The 19,810-nt window shown below is 51.3% G+C and overlaps 1 protein-coding gene across 1 annotated transcript; it reads right to left on the bottom strand.

Annotated features, from left to right (window-relative positions):
- Positions 1 to 4,772: 4,772 nt before the first annotated feature.
- LOC109759018 (scopoletin glucosyltransferase-like) lies at positions 4,773 to 6,515 on the bottom strand. The gene has a single exon (XM_073500231.1). It carries the CDS (start codon positions 6,361 to 6,363, stop codon positions 4,894 to 4,896), a length of 1,470 nt encoding a protein of 489 aa, XP_073356332.1. The 5' UTR covers positions 6,364 to 6,515; the 3' UTR covers positions 4,773 to 4,893.
- Positions 6,516 to 19,810: the final 13,295 nt, after the last annotated feature.

The raw sequence follows: 19,810 nt of genomic DNA on the forward strand, positions 1-19,810 counted from the left end.
ATATGGTCAAACAGTAGTTGCTATGTGTGTTTACCTAGTTGCCATGTGTGGTACAACCATAGTTGCCATGTATGGTTAATCACAGTTGCCATGTGTGTTTATCTGGTTGCCACGTACGCGCAACTGCAGTTGCCGTCTAGCAAAGAATCACAGTTGCCAGGTTCGCGTAACTGCAGTTGCCATCCACAACGCAGGAGTGTCGTGTGGGCGAAAAGCAGTTCGCCCACACGCGCATGGACTAGGTGGTGGCTGTGTAGGCAGAAACTAGTTCGCCCACACAGCGCAGCTGGCAACAGCGAGGTGCGGGGCGTGTGGGCAAACTCTCCAATGCCCACACACCAACCCCGTCCTACGTGGCACATCAAATCCACATTTCATGTCAAGATTCGTGCAAAAGACAATCAACGACCATCCAGGCGTGTGGGCGAGTTGAAGAACGCCCACACGTGTGTTTCCGTTTTAGTTTACATATAAGATTTAGTCAAAGTCAAACTTTATAAAATTTGACTAGCTTTGTAGGAAAAGATATCAACATCCACACTATGAAATCAATACTATTAGATGCATGATGAAATTAATTTTCATAACATATAACTTCAGTATTGTAGATGTTAATATTTTTTTCTATAAAGTTAGTCAAACTTTATAAATTTGACTTGACCAAATTTTATATGCGGACTACAAAGAAACGGAGGGAGTACTAACTTTAGTACAAAGTTGTACTAAGAGCATTTCCAACAAACGCGCTATCTTAGCCTCGCGTTGAAAAGTAAAACAGTTTCTTTGCACGCGTCGGGCCGTAATGGGCGCTCCAGCAGCCGCGCAATAATCACACGTGCGGTATAATGGGTTCGGCGCGCGGAGGAAAACGACATCGCGCACCGCTTACTTCGTGCGCCCGCTCCCGCGCGCTGGACATTCGTGCACGAGCGACCAACTGCCACCAACCTCTCCGGCCGCCCCGCCTTCACCCCGCCCCGTGCAGCCGCCGGCGAAATTTGACCGATGGAAGGCCGCGCCGACATCCCCCCAACCCTTCTGCCGCTGCCGCCGCCGCAAACCCTAGTGCGGGGTTGAGCTTCGGCTTCGCCGGCGGCGGCCCTCCTCCAAGCACCGGTCTCACACGCGGCCTTTTCATGGCGCCACGGACGAACTCGCAGGGTGGCGTCGCACCGCCGTGAAGCCACGGGACCCCCGTCTCCAAGCGACCGAATGCAGCGGCGGCGGCGGCCCAGGAAGAAGAACAAAGCGGCGGACGGCTTTTCTAGGCTACCGAGGAAGAAGCCTGCATGGCGGTCGGCCACGCCTCCGCCGACCGAAGCGCCGGAGAGCTCGTAATTTGTTGCGACGGCGGCCGATTCGCACAAGGTGTTTGATGAAATTCCCACAAGGTATGATTTTGCCGCCTTTTTTTGTTGTTATCTTTTACATGAATGGATACATATGGATAGCTTAGTTTTCTTCTACATACTTTTTAGTTTTAATGATGACACATATATGTCAACTATGGGTGTTGGCTCCAACAATTCTCATTGGTCTCAAACCAATGAAGTGCATGAAGATGATCATGAGTGGGAGGTGGACGAGGATGGTGAGGGTATCGTCGATACACCGAAAGGAAGAGTGGGCAACTACCCCATGGACGAAGACATCTGGCTATGCAATACATGGTTGCATGCGTCTATGGATGCCAACGTTGGAGGGGACCAAAGTAGAGATACATATTGGGTCCGGATGAAGGAGCACATTGATATACACAACAAGAGTGGAATTGACCGCACCAATAGACCTCTTCGCTCCCGGTGGTCGACAATCAACAAAGATTGTCAAAGGTGGGCGGCGACACTTAAGGAGGTTGACATGATAAACCCAAGTGGCACTAATGATAGAGATAAGATAAGTGTCATTTCTTTATGCTCCTTCCATGTTCATGCTTCTTCTTTGGTGTTTCAAGTGCTAACTTGTTATTTTGTTTGTAGCTCACTATTACACAAAACTTATTTCAAAGACAAGAGAAGAAGGCCAAGAAAGGGAAGGTCGAGAAAGGGAGACCATTTGTGTTGCCCCATTGCAACAATGTGTTGAAGGATGAAGAGAAATGGAAGCCCCGTGATGCCGGAGAGGAGAGCAAAAAAAGCTAGGCAACTACTGATTTGGACGATGATGATGAGGAGGAGGCATGAAGTGATGGCGGCAAGAGAAGTCCTACACCAAACTCGGTTGCCTACTCCAAGCCAAAAAGACCAAAAGGAGGTAAGAAAGATGCAAAAGAAAAGAAGAAGAGAGGAGATGATGATTTAAAGAATGCTATGGAAGCTATTGTGAAGGCACGAAAGGAAGCAAACGAGGTGAGGATGATGGCAAGGAGCCAAGATGCGGCGGCCAAGGAGAGGAGGATGGCGGCCGAGGAGAGGAAAGTGGCATTGGAGGAGAAGAAATTGGCCATGGAGAAGCGAGCTAGATTATTGGAATGAGAGAAGTACTTGTTCTTCATGGAGACATCTATCCTCGATGATAGGGAAAAGGAGTACATCAATCTTTCCCGTGATGAGGTCTTGGTCTAAAAAAGAGCCATGGCCATGGAAGGCATGGGAGCTGCCATGGGATGCTTCGGAGGCATGAGAGCTACCATGGGAAGCTTAGGAACATCTATGGGAGGCATGAGTGGCTTCAGAGCTATCATGGACGGCATGGGAGGCATGAGTGGGAGCTAGCATGGGCGGCATGAGAGTTCCTACGGAAGGCATGGGTGGCTTCGGAATTACCATGGGAGGCATGGGTTTTGGGTCTCTCATTGGAGGCATGGGAGCACCTCTGGGTGACATGGGTGGACGTATGGCTTCCGGTGTGCCTCACATACCTTCGCATGATGCCATTGGAGATTTTGCGAACACCATCCGAGCTCCCGATGACGATGCGACGCTTGAAAATGGAGAGGAGAAGGAAGAATCCTCTTAAAATGAGGAGGGAAAATAGGAGGAAGAGAAGAATGATGATGTGGCATGATTGTTGATGTGCCATTTTGTTTGTGTGAACTTTTATTTGTCATAGATCTTGGTTGGGTGATTTTGGGACATGACTAAAAACATGATGTTCGTGTAAAGTTGCGACAAAGAAATGAACATTCCTCATTGATATCCGCCGCTGGTCCTAGCGAGTTTTGCACTGCATGACCTGGGCAACCGCCATACTGTCTGAACAAGAATCCTGTTACAAGTTTGCAATTGCAACCAATGCTTCCGGCTTAGTAACAAGTCGATGTTGGTTTGTACTACGTGACAGTATGCTTGTTTGGGTGCACAGTGCTGACATAAAACAAGCTCGTGGCTCCACGAAATCGGAGTGCCAGCTGAAGCTCCTTGAGAAGGTTGAGAGCAACTCCAATGCGCCGATACGCAAAAGTTGATCCAACGCGTCGATTCAAACGAACATATATCCGCTTTTTGTCCGCCAACCGACCCATTTCAGACTAAAATTTGAGCCTTGTTTGTGTCAGCACGGACGCGAAACGGAGACGCGCGACACCCACCTACTCCTCTCCCTGGCCCGTCAGTGGGTGGCACATTGGCCATTCCATCTTTCTCCCATGGACAGCCAGCACACCCGGCCGCCCTAGCCGCCGCCCAGTTTCGATGCCCATGCCAGCCATCCGCACCCACAAGGCCCCCCTCCCCGGCAGCACGCCACCTTCCAACGTCGTCGCCACCACCGCCTTGCCCCATTGCCACCGCAACATCACGTCGTCGCCAGCACCGCCTCGCCCCGAGCCCGGCCCTGCCTGAAGCGGACAAAGCGCGGCTGCCACGCTCGTTGGACGCCGACGCGCCTGCTACCTGGTCGCGGGGGGGGGGGGGGGGGGGGTGCTCTTCACCGGCCAGCTTCTTTCACGACTCCTGCAAGCTGTTCGACGGTTTGCCTGCAAGGTACAAATGGACTCCACCGACGAGTTCTTTTTTCACGATTACATTCGCGACTCGGATGATTCTTCATCCGACGGTGAGGAGCTTGTGGCTGCTATATGTAGGTAGCGGCCGATGTTCCGGGGCTCGATCCGGGTACACTCCGGTGTCGAATTGCAACCGAGAGCGTGGCCATTTCCTACTCTGGAAGGACTACTTGGAGCATGGAGGACCGGCAAAGTTTGCACAGTTCACCGAATTTCATCATCAAATGCGTGATTGAAAAACTCACATTCAGCTGCAAGATGATTTACTTGAGAATATGTGGGCTCATGTTAACAACCAATAGATGTATCGACTATTTTTTTAATGTATTTGAGATAATTTAATTTTTATTTGGCTTATAAACTATGAGATATTTATTTGATTGTGAAACTATAAGATATTTGTATTTTGTTTGAATTATGTGAACTGTCGTCAAATTTTTATATGTATGTGAAAAAAAACACGGCAGGCTGGCCGTGAGGATAAAAATGTGGTGTGCGCACGGCCGACCCAAACACAAAACGGACCAGACGACGCGGGCAGCTGACCCGAATGAACAAAAGAGGGACAAAACCCGTGTATGTTTGGATGTGCTGGAGTTGGTCTGATGAGAAAATTTGCCAAGCCATCTTTGGAGGATTCTGATCGAAAGTCAGCTTTTGGCGTAACAACCTGCAATACAGACATACAAATTCTGCTTTTGCATTTCGAATCGCAGGGGAGATGGTGATGTTTCGACCAGGTGTGCATCGGTGCAGACAGAGCCCCAGGCGTAAAACGAGATGACGTGCAGAGACAAATGTAAATGCAGATGCAGACGGCAGGAAATGCAGTAACAGCAGGTGACATACACTAGTTAAGTAGGCAAAGGGAAATACTACATAACAGATTAAGCGGCCGGTTTACAAACGGATTGAAGCACGGGGAAATACCAAATACCACGAAGACGCTACATCTCAGCGCGCGACGTAGTAGTGTCGCCGCCGGCGACGGCCTCCCTTGTTTCCATCAGGTCGTCGATAAGCCTGCGCAGATCACAGGACGACCACCCGCCTTCCGACACGGCCACCCGAGCCTTCACGGCGAGCTCCTGCGCTCTGCCCCTCGCCGCCTCCCCCGTTCCGCCTGGCTCCAAGAATCTCGCCACAGCCCGCGCCACCGCCGCCGCCGGCACCATCTCCCTCTCCTCCTCCTTCGTGCTCCGTGGCCCGTCCCACACCCTCTCGCCAATCTTGAGAACGTCCGTGACCAGCCTCTCCTCGATGAACTGGTCGAACACCAGCGGCCACGTCAGCATCGGCACGCCGGCCGCCGCCGCCTCCAGCAGCGAGCTCGACCCGCAGTGCGTCAGGAACGCCCCCACGGCCGGATGAGCCAGGATCGCGGTCTGCGGGGCCCACCCTCTGACGAGCATCCCCCTCTTCCCGACACGCTCCTCCCACCCCGCCGGCGGCTCCCACCCCTCGGCCCTCAGCACCCACAGGAACGGCTTGCCGGAGGATTCCAGTCCAAGAGCCAGCTCCCGGAGCTGATCTCCAGAGATGGAGGCGTAGGTGCCGAAGCATACGTACACCACCGAGCATCTGGGCTTCGAGCCCAGCCAACGGATGCATGGTGACTCACCGGCGCTTGCCCCGGCCGGTGGCAACGGCAGCGACACTGGCCCGACGAAGTAGGCGCGCTTCACGTGGCCGAGGCGCGCGTACAGCTCGCAGTACTGGCTCTCCAGGTCCATGAACGTGTTGACTACTACGCCGAAGCACCTGGCTTGCCCCGCCATGATCGGGCTGCTGAACCCGTGGTCTTTCTCCTGGCACCTCAAGAAATCCGGCAGTTCGGCTCTCGGGATCCGTATCTCCGGGCCTGGAAAATTTGGTACAGTCACCTCCTGGCAATCCGAGTCGGCGTCGACTGTACCGCCGAGGTGGTGCATCACAAGGTTCGAGAAGGGTCCAATGACACTGAACGTAATGCACGGCACGCCGAGCTCGCCGGCGATGATGGAGTTCCAGAAGAAGTGGACGTCGGTGAAGACGGCGTCAGGGGACAGCTCCCTGACGAGCGCCTCCTGCGCGGGCCGCGTCAGCGCCTCGTCGATGGCCGCGGCCTCGATGCGCCACGTGTCGGCCCCGGTGGCGGAGAGGTTCTCCACGCCCGGTGGGAGGCCGCCCACCTCCGGGAAAGGGTAGGTGGCTATCCGGACGGCTAGGCTTGCCACGGAGGGGCCGTGCCGCTCGAGCACCGACCGAACGACCGAGGCGTTGGCCGGGGTGACCGCCACCGTAGGCTCGACGGTGCCCGGCCTGGCCGCGGCGAGGCGGACGGCGAGGTCGGTGTGGGGGCCGATGTGGCTGGTGGCGAAGAAGGGCACGATCAGGATCCGCAGCTTCTCGCCGTGCTCTTGCTCTGTCGAGGCCATTTTCTTGCTGCTGCTTTGGAGTGCTGCTGCAATGGTGGCGTCAATACGGAACTGAAGCTCGTGGTTTGCGACGTCGATGCCGCAGAAGAAGCAAATCCCAACTACCCCGGTACCTTAAAATAATGGAGTCAATTTGGGTAGCCGTAGCACTGAACTGAAGCACATCGATGCACGCTGCTAGCACATGAATGCTTGACTGTTTGAGCGGCGACGGAGGCCCCAGCAAGAAGCTCGAGATGTAAAATACTTTGGCGCACAATCACTCAAGTTCTTCGCTCACGTGCATCGTGGAGTCACATACACCAAGGGTTGACACGCAACATGCAAAAGGGGACAAGATTGCATGGGCAAATCAGAGAGTACATTTTTTTTCAGAGTATACCTACACGTATCGTAGCTTTATGAAGGCAAAATTATAAATACAAAGAACACTATCCCTCACTGTGAACAACGAGCATAGCATGAACACCACACACGAGCAAGTCCGAAGACAACCACTAACGACCAAACAAAAACTACAGAGCAGAAGAGCTTGTTCTAACTGAGCACAACACCGCGTACCGACCAACGCCAGACCTCCAAAGACCACCGGCTTCCACAAAACTTCGCTTGTCGACGCACCATCCACCCTGAATGCCTGAGAGGAGGTGGCGAGTGGATGACGGGACTTGATCAGCTCTGAGGAACACACTGTCTTGGACACACCGGCGATGGCCGTACATCGCATCGTCGAGGATCAATATAGGACCACGACGAACACCGGAGGGGAGCAACGAAGAACCAAGCCGTGGCTCCAAACACAATGCTCCTAACAGAGAAACGACGCTGAGGACGCCGCCATTGTGCCAATTCAACACGGAATCGAGGCTTCGCCCGGAGACAACCACCAACTCAAAGCGAGGGAGAAAAATGTCGAATTTCCCTCGGCGACGCCTCCAAGGAGGGGTATGACACCCACGGGCGCCATCGCCGCCGGCTAGGCAAAAGCCGTGCAAGATTTTCATCCGAGTTCCGCACACCTCCCCACCTCGCAGGAATTGGCTAGCACCGTCCATGTTCCTTTGCACCGCCGCCATCGCAACACCACACCATCATAGCCGCCGGCCGATGACAGACTGAACGGCAGAGAGAAACGTGGCCCAACCAACCACAACAACCTGACCAAGGAACAACAGCCACCAACCACTCCAGTAAGGACCAGGACCGCCCGTGACGGCTGTCACCCAGACCAAGGGACAACCTTGCGACGATCCAGCACCAAGCCACAGACAACTCCCACGCGGTCACTACCGGGGCTGCCGCTCGCTGCACAGCCAGGGAGTAGCCGGCCACTCGCTGCTCGCCAGGAACTTCATCCTGGCCGAGCCATCATAGTGTTGCGGCCCACCTAACCCGCAACTCGCGTCGTCGCCTCCAGAGCATGCCGCCACGCCAGTCCGTGCCGTCCCACCGCTGCTTGCCCTTGCCAGACACCTGCTCCACTATGCGTCCCGCCGTGCACCGCCCCGCACCACGCCAAACCACCACAAGCCGCCTGTACCACCGCGGTGCCCAACACCCGTGGACGCACGACGCCACCCGGTCTGCTGGCTGCAGCAACCAAGGCCTGGTCGGCCAGGTCCAGATCCAGATCGGGTCGGACCGGGAAGGGACCAAGCAATAGCCGCCACGGCCACAGGCACCATCACCGGACGTGGCACACACCACCGCCGCCACCATCACAACGAACCGCCACCGGACCTTCGCAGCACCTCGCCGCCAAGAGCACCCGTCAGAAGCACCATGCCATGGCCAGAGGAGGGCGGCCACGCCGGGAGATCCCCGCGCCACCGGGCGGCGGCGAGGAGGAGGGGAAGGGACGAAGGAGGCCAGCGGCGGGGATATAGGGTGCCCCACATGTCGCCTCAAGAGAGGGACACGGGGTCGGGGGAGCCTGTCAGTTCTATATCAAGTGTATCTCGTAGTAGGGGTCCTAAGCTAGGCGTCTTGGAGCGATGGGTAACACGAGACGAGGGACACCGTGTTTACCCAGGTTTGGGCCCTCTCTAAGAGGTAAAACCCTACTCCTGCTTGATTATATTCGATGTGGGTATAGTACAGAGTACATGTATCGAGACTGTAGTGATGAATATTAGATTGTCTATTGACTAGCCTGGCCTTGGTTTATATAACACACCAGAGGCCTAGGGTTTAGGAGAGACCTCGTCTTGTGCGCCAAATCTCGTGGGATCTTGTATGCGGCATGGGTTGTCCGAAGTGGCCCATGAGTGAATCGCCATGGGGGGTCCCCGGCCCAATCCAGCTGGTCGGGAGACGACGTGGTGAGTACCCCCTAGTCCAGGACACCGTCAGTAGCCCCCTGAACCGGTCTTCAAGTTGGGGACGCTCCTCAATTTCTTTCGAACTGTTCTTCATCTTCGGTCGTCGGTCTTGAAAACTGGTTCAACAAATCTTCTCATGTTCGATCCTGAGGATCACCGAAGTGCATCCGAAGAGTTTACACGTCGGGTATCTGAGGAGCCCCTTTAAGTTTCCGGCCTTTATCAATGCCTTGTTATTTTTATGCCATACCTCGGGTTTGAAGTCGTTCCCGGGCGGCAGTGTCCTCTTGCGTCCGAGCTCCAATCGCCCGAATGCATTCGAGGTATCTTTTGCATCCGAGCACCAACGCCGGACCGCTTCCGAGCTCCAACGCCGGAATGTATCCGAGCTCCAACGCCGGACTGTATCCCAAGAGTATTGTTACAGCCGAGCTCCAACGCCGAACCGCATCCGAGCTCCAGCGCCGGACTGTATCTGAGGTGCCATAGATCACCTTGGTTCAAAAAAGTTGAAGGAGTTTAGCCGAGCTTAATGCCGGAAATGCCCTCTTTGGAGCTAGCCACTGGCGCCCGAGATTTATGCTGGACTGCTTTCGAGGTGGTGCACCACCCTGACTGCGGGCCGATTTTTTGTCAATATTTTTGATTGGTGCAATTTATTCTCTGCCGAGATATATAGCCAGTAGCCCTCAAGGTGTGTATCGGTCTAAAACCCGAGATGCACATGAAGGATGACATAAGACCACTGATCCCAGTAGCCCCTGAGACTCAGGTTGATTCGCAAAATCGGCCTGAGGATCAACTCTTAGTTCGGCAGAATACTTCAGGACACAAAAAGCGGTGTGCAAAGTCCTCGAGACTCAGGTTGGGTGCGGCCGACCAACATGAGGATCATAATCTCCTCGAAAACTATATTGCACTTTAATTTTTTTGCATTGGGTTGTCAATGCAGTAGCCCCCGAGAATTGGGTTGGGCAAAATGGCCGACCCTAGGATTGTACCTCCTCGGGAACAAGTTCAATTGTCATGTATGTTTTGACAATACCGAGGTGGAGTTCAGCAGGAAAGATGCCGAACTGTAGTTTTAGAAAAGAGTTTCACGCCGAACACCTCAACCAAGAGAATGTCCTGCTTCGTCTAGATTGAATCAAGCTGTTTTGGTGCCAATATGAAATTGGTCTTAAAATTGTACTTTCGTCTTGCTTTGACATGACACATATGATCTCTAGACTTCAAGTGGGTCAGCCTTCGGCTTCAACCTCCCTATCCCGAAGGCGGAGTGTTTCTCAGGCTAGTTTAGCGAACTAAATACGAGCGGCTTTAGAGAGAAACCAGGCTACTCGGCTATTGATCATACACCCGAGTCGAGAAAGGAGTGGTAGAAAAAGACTGTGCAGCGACTAACAAAAACGGCTCATACTAATTTAAGAGCCCCCAAGTGACTTGGGTAAAAAATTTTTATGTATAATGATTGTATGTACCGAAGTACTTATATCATGTTTGTGTTCACCCGAACTTTAAACGCGTCTTAATCGACCGTCGGCTTCTCCCTCTCCGGTCAAGGGCCGAAAAGTGTTATGTACTCCACCTGTCAAGAATATCGACGGTGTTTCCGATAACCAGGCAATCAGGCCATAAGGCCGTAACAGACAAAGCGCGCTCAGGGAACTTATGCTATATTACTGACGAAGTGTAAGAAGCATCTTCGAAGAAAATAGTACCCCCACTGATACCTTTATTCGGTTGCTCATTGTTACTATGAGACTTGTGCAATAGATTTTTTGTACTCATGAGTTCCGTTGTGTGCCGACCATGATTGAAAACAAAAAGAGCGCTAGCTTTCGGCTCACCCAGTCTGAGGTACGAGCTCAGATGACCCGATCGTGACAATCGCAGAGGTGCTCCCTTTACTCCCTAGCCGAACAATCAGGAACGTAGGGGTAAACACAGGAGCAAGGCAACCCAGCTTGCGGAACACTTAAGTCAACATGGTGCATATTGTGGCGTAATACATCACTACTAGGAAAACCCTTACCAGTAGCGCTGGTTTTTTTACTTTTAGTAGCGCGGGTAGGCGCGCTACTGCTACGACGCTACAGCTATTTTTTAGCAGTAGCGCTTGTTTAACCCAACGCTACTGGTAGCTAAAGTAGCTGTAGCGCGCTTCCACCCAGCGCTACTGATATTTATCTACAGCGCGTGGAGCTAGCCAACGTTACTGTTACTTGAGTGCTACTGGTAATCTTTACCCCCACGCCACTGCTAACTTTTGTATTTTTTTTTTGCGTTTTGGCTCTGTACACAATTAAACAGATCAACCGTTTATACAATAACATGCATATTCATTGAAAAGCAAGTGAGTCATCGATGAGCCAAAGTTATTAGAAGTCTCGACATGTCTCAAATATCTCATCATCATCAATCATGGTCGAACACATGTCTCGAAATAGCGTTACAAGTCATTACAAGTTCTCAATACATGCAACTACATGGTCACATACTCATGTTTCATCATCTATGTAGACTATGATATGACCACATAGAAGATAAAAGCAATCACGATGATCAAAAGCAGTATTATGTAGTAGTTTTTGCAGCGGCGCTGGTTCTGAATCCCCTGTTGTGCTATGAATCTCAAGTAACTAGCTTCGGCTTCCGCTCTGCTATCAAACCCTTTCTGGCTTCCGCCGGAGAAGACAGAGACTTGGGCCTGACACTCTGGCCACTCATCATACACACCCGGAACATGCCCTACATACACGGCATACCACTTCCTCGCCATCATTGATCTATATACCTGTCAGAGATGCACATATATATACCATGAAGCGAATACAACAAAACAGTTATGAAATAGAAGCAACATATATAGTAAACATAGTTAACATACTTCATCATACCGAAAGTAATTAACTAGAGCGCGGCACCATACATCTAATAGTTTCGTCGTACTGAGAGATTCGAAGTTTCGTCGTACAGAAAGTAACAAGTAACTAAACAGACACATTGTTTTTAAGCAGTGCACTCTTCCCATCTGTCCATATCCGGAAGGGTGTCACCAAGCTTAGTGAAAGGCATCATGTCCTGACGCTGTAGGGCAATGCGGGTTCGGACGTCAGCTCGCGATATTGGGCCGCCGTAGAACATCCCATTCTCTTCGAGGACATCTTTCATGATGATGGACGCAATTTCCTGTTGGATCCGGTAGAAATCATTTCGAAGTCGATTATCTGGCACGGATCCAAAGGCTTCGGCCCATCTCTGGATATGGGTATCAGACGAAGATTTCATGCAAAGTGATTGCACATCCCTTCTGTACTCCATCATTAGATGGATGACGTAGAATCCATCATTCTCACTTCTTGCCGGTTGCTGGATGCAACAGAAGTCAGTCTTGTGGCTGAAACAAAGCCCGGCCTTATTTGTTTTTTTGCATTGGATGTAGCCACCCCGCATGCTGAAGCCCAGCATAGCTCTGTCCAGAACATACTTTATGTGTGTGTAATCTTTCTTCTGTATGTTCTTCGACGGGTCCAAATATAGAGCGCGGGAGTAACGCGGGTAAAGAACAATGAGAACGGCACGACACCCCCCGCTGCGCAAAATACACGATCAAGTTTAGCCTCCATGCATGCAAAGTAACTATTGAAATGCACGAAAGGATGTATGTGTTATAGTGCTATCCGTGGATGACTTACCTGGGATGATAAGGTAGGAGAATCGTTTCTTTGTCCTTATTGCTGACCAAGAATTCTTCGATGTACTGACCCGCATATTGACGGTTGGCGTCGTTGATTGACAAGAAGCCCTCATGCATGTAGTATGGGTCCGCGACCGCAAGACCGGTGACTTGCTCTCTCTGACGATGTAGTTCATGTGCAGCGCATACAGGCGGACGGACGTAAAATCGAGTTTCCTCATTTGAAACATCTGGAAGATGTAATCAAACCTCAGGAAGAAGAGGTCCGCGGGGCATGTGTGGACATACATCTTGCAACTGCTCGGCACATGAACCGTATAAAGTGGGTATCCTGGATCATCCGAGGCGAGGAGGCTTCTCTCTGTCGAAAGCACATGGTCATGGAGTCTCCTGAGATCCCCTTCTATGGCAGCTAGTGCATTCGCCGGTACCATTGGCTCTCCCGCAACATGGATTAATGGCGTATGTTTCATCGGTACACGGTCAACCTTGGTCGAAGGTGGCTGGCTGCTAGAACCAACATTGCCAGCTTTATTGGATTTTCTCGCCGCCGGTCTCTTCCTCTGCTTCTTCTTGGTGGGCTCAGATGCTGGTGGGTCTGTCAGACCCTCCCCGAGCACCACCCCTAGTGTTGCCGGGCTCAGCTTTGGATGACTCTGGCTAATTAGTTGAGCTTGGATGGAGCCGGCATCTGGAGGCATGTCCTGTGAGGATTGCATGAACAAGGACTTCTTGCACTCCCGAGGACGTTCCGGCTCTAGTACATGCATCTCATATTCATATGGTTGACTCATTGTTACTTCGTTATCAAAGGCAGTATTGAGATACTGGAGAGGGTCATCGGCCTCCTCCATGTCATGATCCATATCCTCTTCCATGGGGCAGATGGCATCATCCGCCGGCGGAACGGTTGGCCCTCCTTCCTCATGTCTCTCGATCTCAGCAAGCAGCACAGACGATGGTTGTACTTGTGTAGGTGGTGTTGTGGTCATACCTTCCTGAGGTCCCGTTGGTGTTCTCCCGGCCACGTCGACATGAAGAAGATTTTTCGGCCACATGATCGGCCAATTTTTGCATTGGCCAAGCTGCGTGGGGGTCTCGTCATCCTCTCCATCGGTTTGTATCGGACAAGGGAGACCCTCGTAGCCCGCTTTCACACTCGCCACGGAGACCCTTAAGGCGTTATCAGGCATCTGCCGGCGGTGAAACAATCGATCCTTAGGCTTCACTATAGTACCCTTCCCCACATCCACCAACCCGCCCTTCATGTTGTAAAGGAGGGTGCACGGAGTGGAGTCGGCCTACAAAGACATATACGTGCGGCGTCAGAGATCCAAAAAGAACGGCAACTGAAGATTAATTAATTAGTTGAGTTGATGAAGGTGCGACGCGTATTTACCGTGAGGGCGTCGAGCTCAGCCAATGTCGACGGCCCGACATTCAAGCCAGAGACGGAGCTAGGGCTGCTGTGAGAGCTGGGCGGAGGAGCAGGTGCTGGAGGAGGTGCGAGTGCGGTTGCCATACTAGGTTCGGGTATGGGTGCGGTGTTCATTGAGTCGCTCCCGGTGAAGCTAGGCATGGGAAAATCACTTGGTGGCGCGTTTGGATTTTTTTGCACCCATGTGACCACTGTTGGAATCAAGCTTGTAAAGGCAGCCACCATATCGGATCTACAGGCAGCGATTATCTCAGCTTTGGTCTCAGCTTTTGCTTTCTTCATCGCCCGCGCCACCTTCTCGTCGATAGTCACTTGACTGAACTTCTTTCTCTGTCTTTTGGCCTCGGGGTCCTTGTTATAATAGTACTTCCACGTGGCCCCATCCCCGGCGCCGTGCACACGTCCATATTGCGGTCGCTGGCCGGGCGGGTGTCCCATCATTACGTTCATGGCCCGGTTGAAAGGAGTGTCCCATTTGTACTTCGCCGACGACTGAGTCGACTGAGTTGACGAGTTGCTCTCGGCCACAAGCTTGTGTTGCTCTCTCTGTAAAATGGATCATGAATCATTTACGAATGCGACTAGAATGTAGTAGACTTCGTTGATCAGAACCTAATATGTAAGGTGGTAAAAGGATAATTACCAGTATTCTCATGAATTTCCTAGTCGGCCCGTCGGTGAAAAAATCCTTTTTCTTGGGGTCCCACGAGAATCGGGCCCTGATGAAGTCATGCTCCTGCTGGTCGGTGAACTCAGCCAATGGGTCTGGGATCCCCTGACGTTCACGTTCTGCGTCCTCAGCCCACACGGGCCTCTTTCCCGTGTAACCACGACTTCCAAGGCGGTGGTTCCCCATGTTCTTTGCCTGCAGCTGCTTGCCTCTCTCCGACCTGGCCTTGGCAGCTTCTTCATTGCAAGTCTCCTTGAACTTTTCAAAGTCCTCTATCGTAATTTTCGGATTGTCTGCAACAATCTCGGCGTAGGTTTCATGGTCTACTTGAATCGCCTTTTTCACCCTAGTTTTCCAAGCGCTCAATGCGTTGCTGAACTTCCCTAGGGCTTTGTTGTTGATTTTTTTTCATGGCATCATCATCCCATGGGTCGACATCGTCATTCCGACCGGGGAACAGGAATCTTGCGTGCAACCTAGTTAGAAGCAGCTTCTTCAAATGTTCATTCTTCCGTATTTTGTGGTGTTGATGTTAGCGGTATCCCGTAGGATGCATGCTAGTTGGTTGCCGTAACATGCTGCCACTTCTCGCGGCTCTATTGGCTTGAACTCGTCAGGGTGCACCGCCGTGACCACCAGTCTTCCGGTGCCGAGCTCATTTGGGCGTCCTGTCCTCTTTTCCTTCTTTCCCTCACTGTCTTGGGAGGTCCCACCTTCCGTGCTATAGTTAGGAACATCATCAGCGCCAGTATCAGTGCCGGTGTCGTTGGTGGCATCAGTGTCGGCGCCGGCGCCACCACCGTCGTCATCCGTCATGACAAGGCGGTCCGGACACCCAGCTTCCTGTCTCTCCTGATCCGCCAGAAAGTCGAGGTAGGCGTGTGCTCGACCTAATTGGGACTGAGAACCTCCGGCCTCATCGGTGTCGGTCATGTTTCCTAGGGTTCAATGTCGTAGTCGTTTAATTATCGAGCTTTATATAATAAAGTGAATAATGACAAAAAAGTGACCTTTGTTTTGCCAGAAATGTTGTTTCATTCCCGTCGCGACAAATCTCAAGCACTCGATATGTCCAACTTTCTAGCACAAGTCATGCCGAAATTCATGGAAAATTTCGGCATGACCTTTGCTAGAAAGTGCACATATAGAGCGCCTGAAATTTGCCGGAATGGAAATGAATCAACATTTCCGGCAAAACATAGGTCATTCACAACCGGCAAAACATAGGTCACATATAGAGCATCTCGCAAGCAATGGAGCAACTCCAAATGGACTCCAATGGACATCATTTCATTTCATTTCATAAACTTGCTGCTGTGTCCATCAACATTGCATTCAAATAAAATTGCAGACTACTGTAATGGACTAGTTATAGAAATGCAAAATTGATCACCGCAAATTTTCACTAACAATACTTTCTGCCAACTACTTGCTGCCAATACAACTACTTGTGGCATAATACAAAAAACAATCTTAAGTTTCCACTAATCTTCAGTGGCAGAAAAATGCTCAATGATGCTAACATGACACTTTCCAAGATATTTTTTGAGCATTGTTTTTTGCAATGATGCTAGCTACTCCATTTTCAGTGGCATATTCAGTGGCATCTACTACTCCATTTTCTGAATTTTTAAAAATCCTCAGTTTCATTTTCATTCACTTTTTTTGATGACCAGTTTTTAGTCCATATTTGGTTACATTTTCTAGGTTAATTCCTTTTGCTTATCAAGGTAGTTGGTCCAACACTAACTAGTTGTCAATAGTCCAAAACCACTGATCTAGGAAACAAAAAACATGCAAACTGACTTAACAAAAAGAGTTTAAGAATTAGTCATTCACTTTCTTGTGGTCTTCCCACTGTTCATTCTGAAAAATGTTCATTTTCAGTATATGCCCCTGAAACTTAGTTTCAGTATGGTCTCTGCACCATTAGTTCATCGTATTTATCTTAATTACCATAGAACCTAGATACTAATGCTACTGTTGCTGCTACCTGACCAGACATGGAACACTGCATAAGGCAAAATCCTGCAAAATCCTGCTACCTGACCAGAAAGGAGGGGGTGGCTCACCGCACGTCCGGGTTAGGGTCGCCGGGGCTGAGGGGGTGGCGTCGGGGTCGCCGAGGCAGAGGGGGTCCTTCTCCTCCTCGTCGATCTGCAGAGAGACCAAATTTGGTCAGAGAGAGAGCGAGAGCGCTGGAGTGGGAGGAACCGGGCCAGGGGTGCACCTAGGGCAGGGGGCAGCACGGGGGGACGGAGCGTCGGGGTGGCCAGTGGCCGGCGTCGGGGTCGGTGCGGCGCGTGTCGGCGGTGGTGTGGGCAGGTGCGGGCGTCGGCGGTGGTGTGGGCAGGTGCGGGCGTCGGCGGTGGCGTGGGCGGGTGCGGGCGTGGGCGGTGGCGTGGGCGGGTGCAGGCGGCGACGGCGGCGTGGGCGGGTGCGAGAGAAAGGGGATCGAGCGAGTGAGTGAGAGAGAGAGGAAAGAGATTGAGCGTGGGCATGGGCGGGTGCTGTAGGCAACTTAGCTATAGCGCGTGTTGGCAAAACGCGCTATAGCTAACTTAGCTATAGCGCTGCCCTAGCCGAAACGCGCTACTGCTAAGTTTTTTTTGTTTTCTTTTTTTTATCTATAGCGCTGCCCATGCCAAAAACACGCTACTGCTAACTTTTTTATTTTTTATTTTCTTTATCTTTTTATTTTTCTTGCATTTCATTTTCCACAACTTATTAGTTCCTTTTTCTTTTTCTTTCATTTCATTTTGCAAAACTTCCTTTCTTTTTCTTTTTCTTTTTCTTTCATTTGCACTTTTCTTTGTCTTATCTTTCATTTGCACTTTCCTTCTTTTAATTTGGTCTGTCGTTTGAGCAATACCACTGTTACTGTAAGGGCATATCTATCCCTAAGATGTTTTGGTGATTGATGACAATGCTTTTGCGGACTAATCGTGTGCGTTGAGTGTTTTTCAGAGATTCATTCTTTTGGGCACGAGACGATATCCTCCCCTCGGAGCTTAAAGCGAAGACGGTGTAGTCCTTTCGAATTAGTTTGGTGGACTAGTTTCATAGGGATCACCGTACTATCAAGAGGGGGTCCATTTTGGAAAGGCTAGGGCGGAATCATCACGTACACTTCCTTTGCCCCTCCCTCCGAGCCTTTCCGTTTCGATGATGGGCTTGGTTCTCCTTTCTTTGTGCCCTCTCTGGTCCCAGCGGTAGTACTGCGGGCCAGAGCGGTAGTACCGCTTGGGTGGTACAAGCGGTAGTACCGCTCCGGAGCGGTAGTACCGCCTAGAGCAGTAGTACCGCTAGTACCTCCGTGTGTGTGCTATCTCTGGTCCCAGCGGTAGTACCGCGGGACGGAGCGGTAGTACCGCTTGGGTGCCACAAGCGGTAGTACCGCTCTGGGCGCGGTAGTACCGCTCTAGAGCAGTAGTACCGCTGGTGGCCCCAAGCCGTAGTACCGCTCTGGTCTCGTGCTAGTACCGCCTCGATTCGAGGGCTCCTTTTTCGTGTCGGGTTTTACGGTACTAGCCGCGGCTGTGGGGGGCCATAGTACCGCTCCTGTGCGGTAGTACCGCCCTCCCTCCGCGGTAGTACCGCTGTGGACCAAGCGGTAGTACCGCGCTCTTGGGCGGTAGTACCGCTTATTGTTGCAAGCGGTAGTACCGCTGGCACAGCGGTACTACCGCTCTCTTCGGGGCAGAGGGGGGGGTAACGGTTGGTTTGTTCCCCCCCACTATATAAAGGGGTCTTCTTCCCCAAAGTTGACTTACCTCTTCCCCCAAAAAGCTCCATTGTTGCTCCAAGCTCCATTTTCGCCCGATCTCTCTCCCTAGCCAATCAAACTTGTTGATTTGCTCGGGATTGGTTGAGAAGGCCACGATCTACACTTCCACCAAGAGAAATTTGATTCCCCCCACTTATCCCTAGCGGATCTTGTTACTCTTGGGTGTTTGAGCACCCTAGACGGTTGAGGTCACCGCGAAGCCATAGTCCATTGTGGTGAAGCTTTGTGGTGTCGTTGGGAGCCTCCAATTAAGTTGTGGAGATTGCCCCAACCTTGTTTGTAAAGGTTCGGTCGCCGCCTTCAAGGGCACCAATAGTGGAATCACGGCATCTCGCATTGTGTGAGGGCGTGAGGAGAATACGGTGGCCCTTGTGGCTTCTTGGGGAGCATTGTGCCTCCACACCGCTCCAACGGAGACGTACTTCCCTTCAAAAGGAAGGAACTTCGGTAACACATCCTCGTCTCCACCGGCTCCACTCTTGGTTATCTTGTTCCTTTACTTTCGCTAGTTTACTTGTGTTATTTCTCTTACTTGCTTGCGTGCTTGTTGTCGTTGCATCATATAGGTTGCTCACTCAGTTGCATATCTAGATAACCTATTTTGATGCAAAGTTTAATTTGGTAAAGAAAAGCTAAAAATTGTTAGTTGCCTATTCACCCCCCCTCTAGTCAACTATATCGATCCTTTCAATTGGTATCAGAGCCTCGTCTCTTTATTAAGGACTTTACTGTCCAAAGAGTATGGTTGACGTCGTAGACGGTGCGGAGGAGCACTCCGGTGAGAATCCTGTCTCGTCTACGGGAGATGGGGGAACCGCGGTCTCTCGTGAGGAATTCAATGTGGCGTTGGACACATTGAAAACCTCCATGACGACCAAGGTCGAAAGCATGTTGAATAAATTCTTAGAAGGGCTTAAACTTACAACCGCACCGTTGAAAGTGGGTGATCCCGCTAACAAGGTGACAGATGCTACCTCCGACAAGGGGGAAGCTTCGAGCGAGAAGGCTCCTTGTTCTAGTGATAAAAATGGGACCGGCATCTTTGCCCATGTGGAACCTCCACCCATCTATGGTGGACCGCTTCCTTCCACTCATTTGAATCATGCCGGCCCGGCCCCTAAGATTGAGAAGAATGTAGATTTTGATTCTTGGGTCTATCGTTTTAAGCGTCATTTAAATCATGTGAACACTAACCTTTGGAGAATCATTGAAGAAGGCTTTTATCCGCATGACCGAAGCAACTTCACTCCTAGAGAAGTTGTGGATCATCAATTCAATGAGAATGCTCTCTTCATCATCCAAGAAGCAATCCCACCTGAAGATCTTACTCATCTCCGGCCTTACACCGTGGCCAAAGATGCTTGGCTCCAAGTTGTTTCCCTCTATCGGGGAAGCGCAAGCATTCAACGCTCCAACTATGAAGTGGTGCAAGATGAAGCCGACGAGTTTGCAATGAAAGAAGATGAAGAACCTCGTGAGCTTTTTCGGAGAGTGACCAAACTCGCGGTCTCTCTCCGAGATCATGGAAGTA

The sequence above is a fragment of the Aegilops tauschii genome, chromosome 1 (assembly GCF_002575655.3).
Source record: "Aegilops tauschii subsp. strangulata cultivar AL8/78 chromosome 1, Aet v6.0, whole genome shotgun sequence".
In the NCBI taxonomy this organism is placed as follows: Eukaryota; Viridiplantae; Streptophyta; class Magnoliopsida; order Poales; family Poaceae; genus Aegilops; species Aegilops tauschii.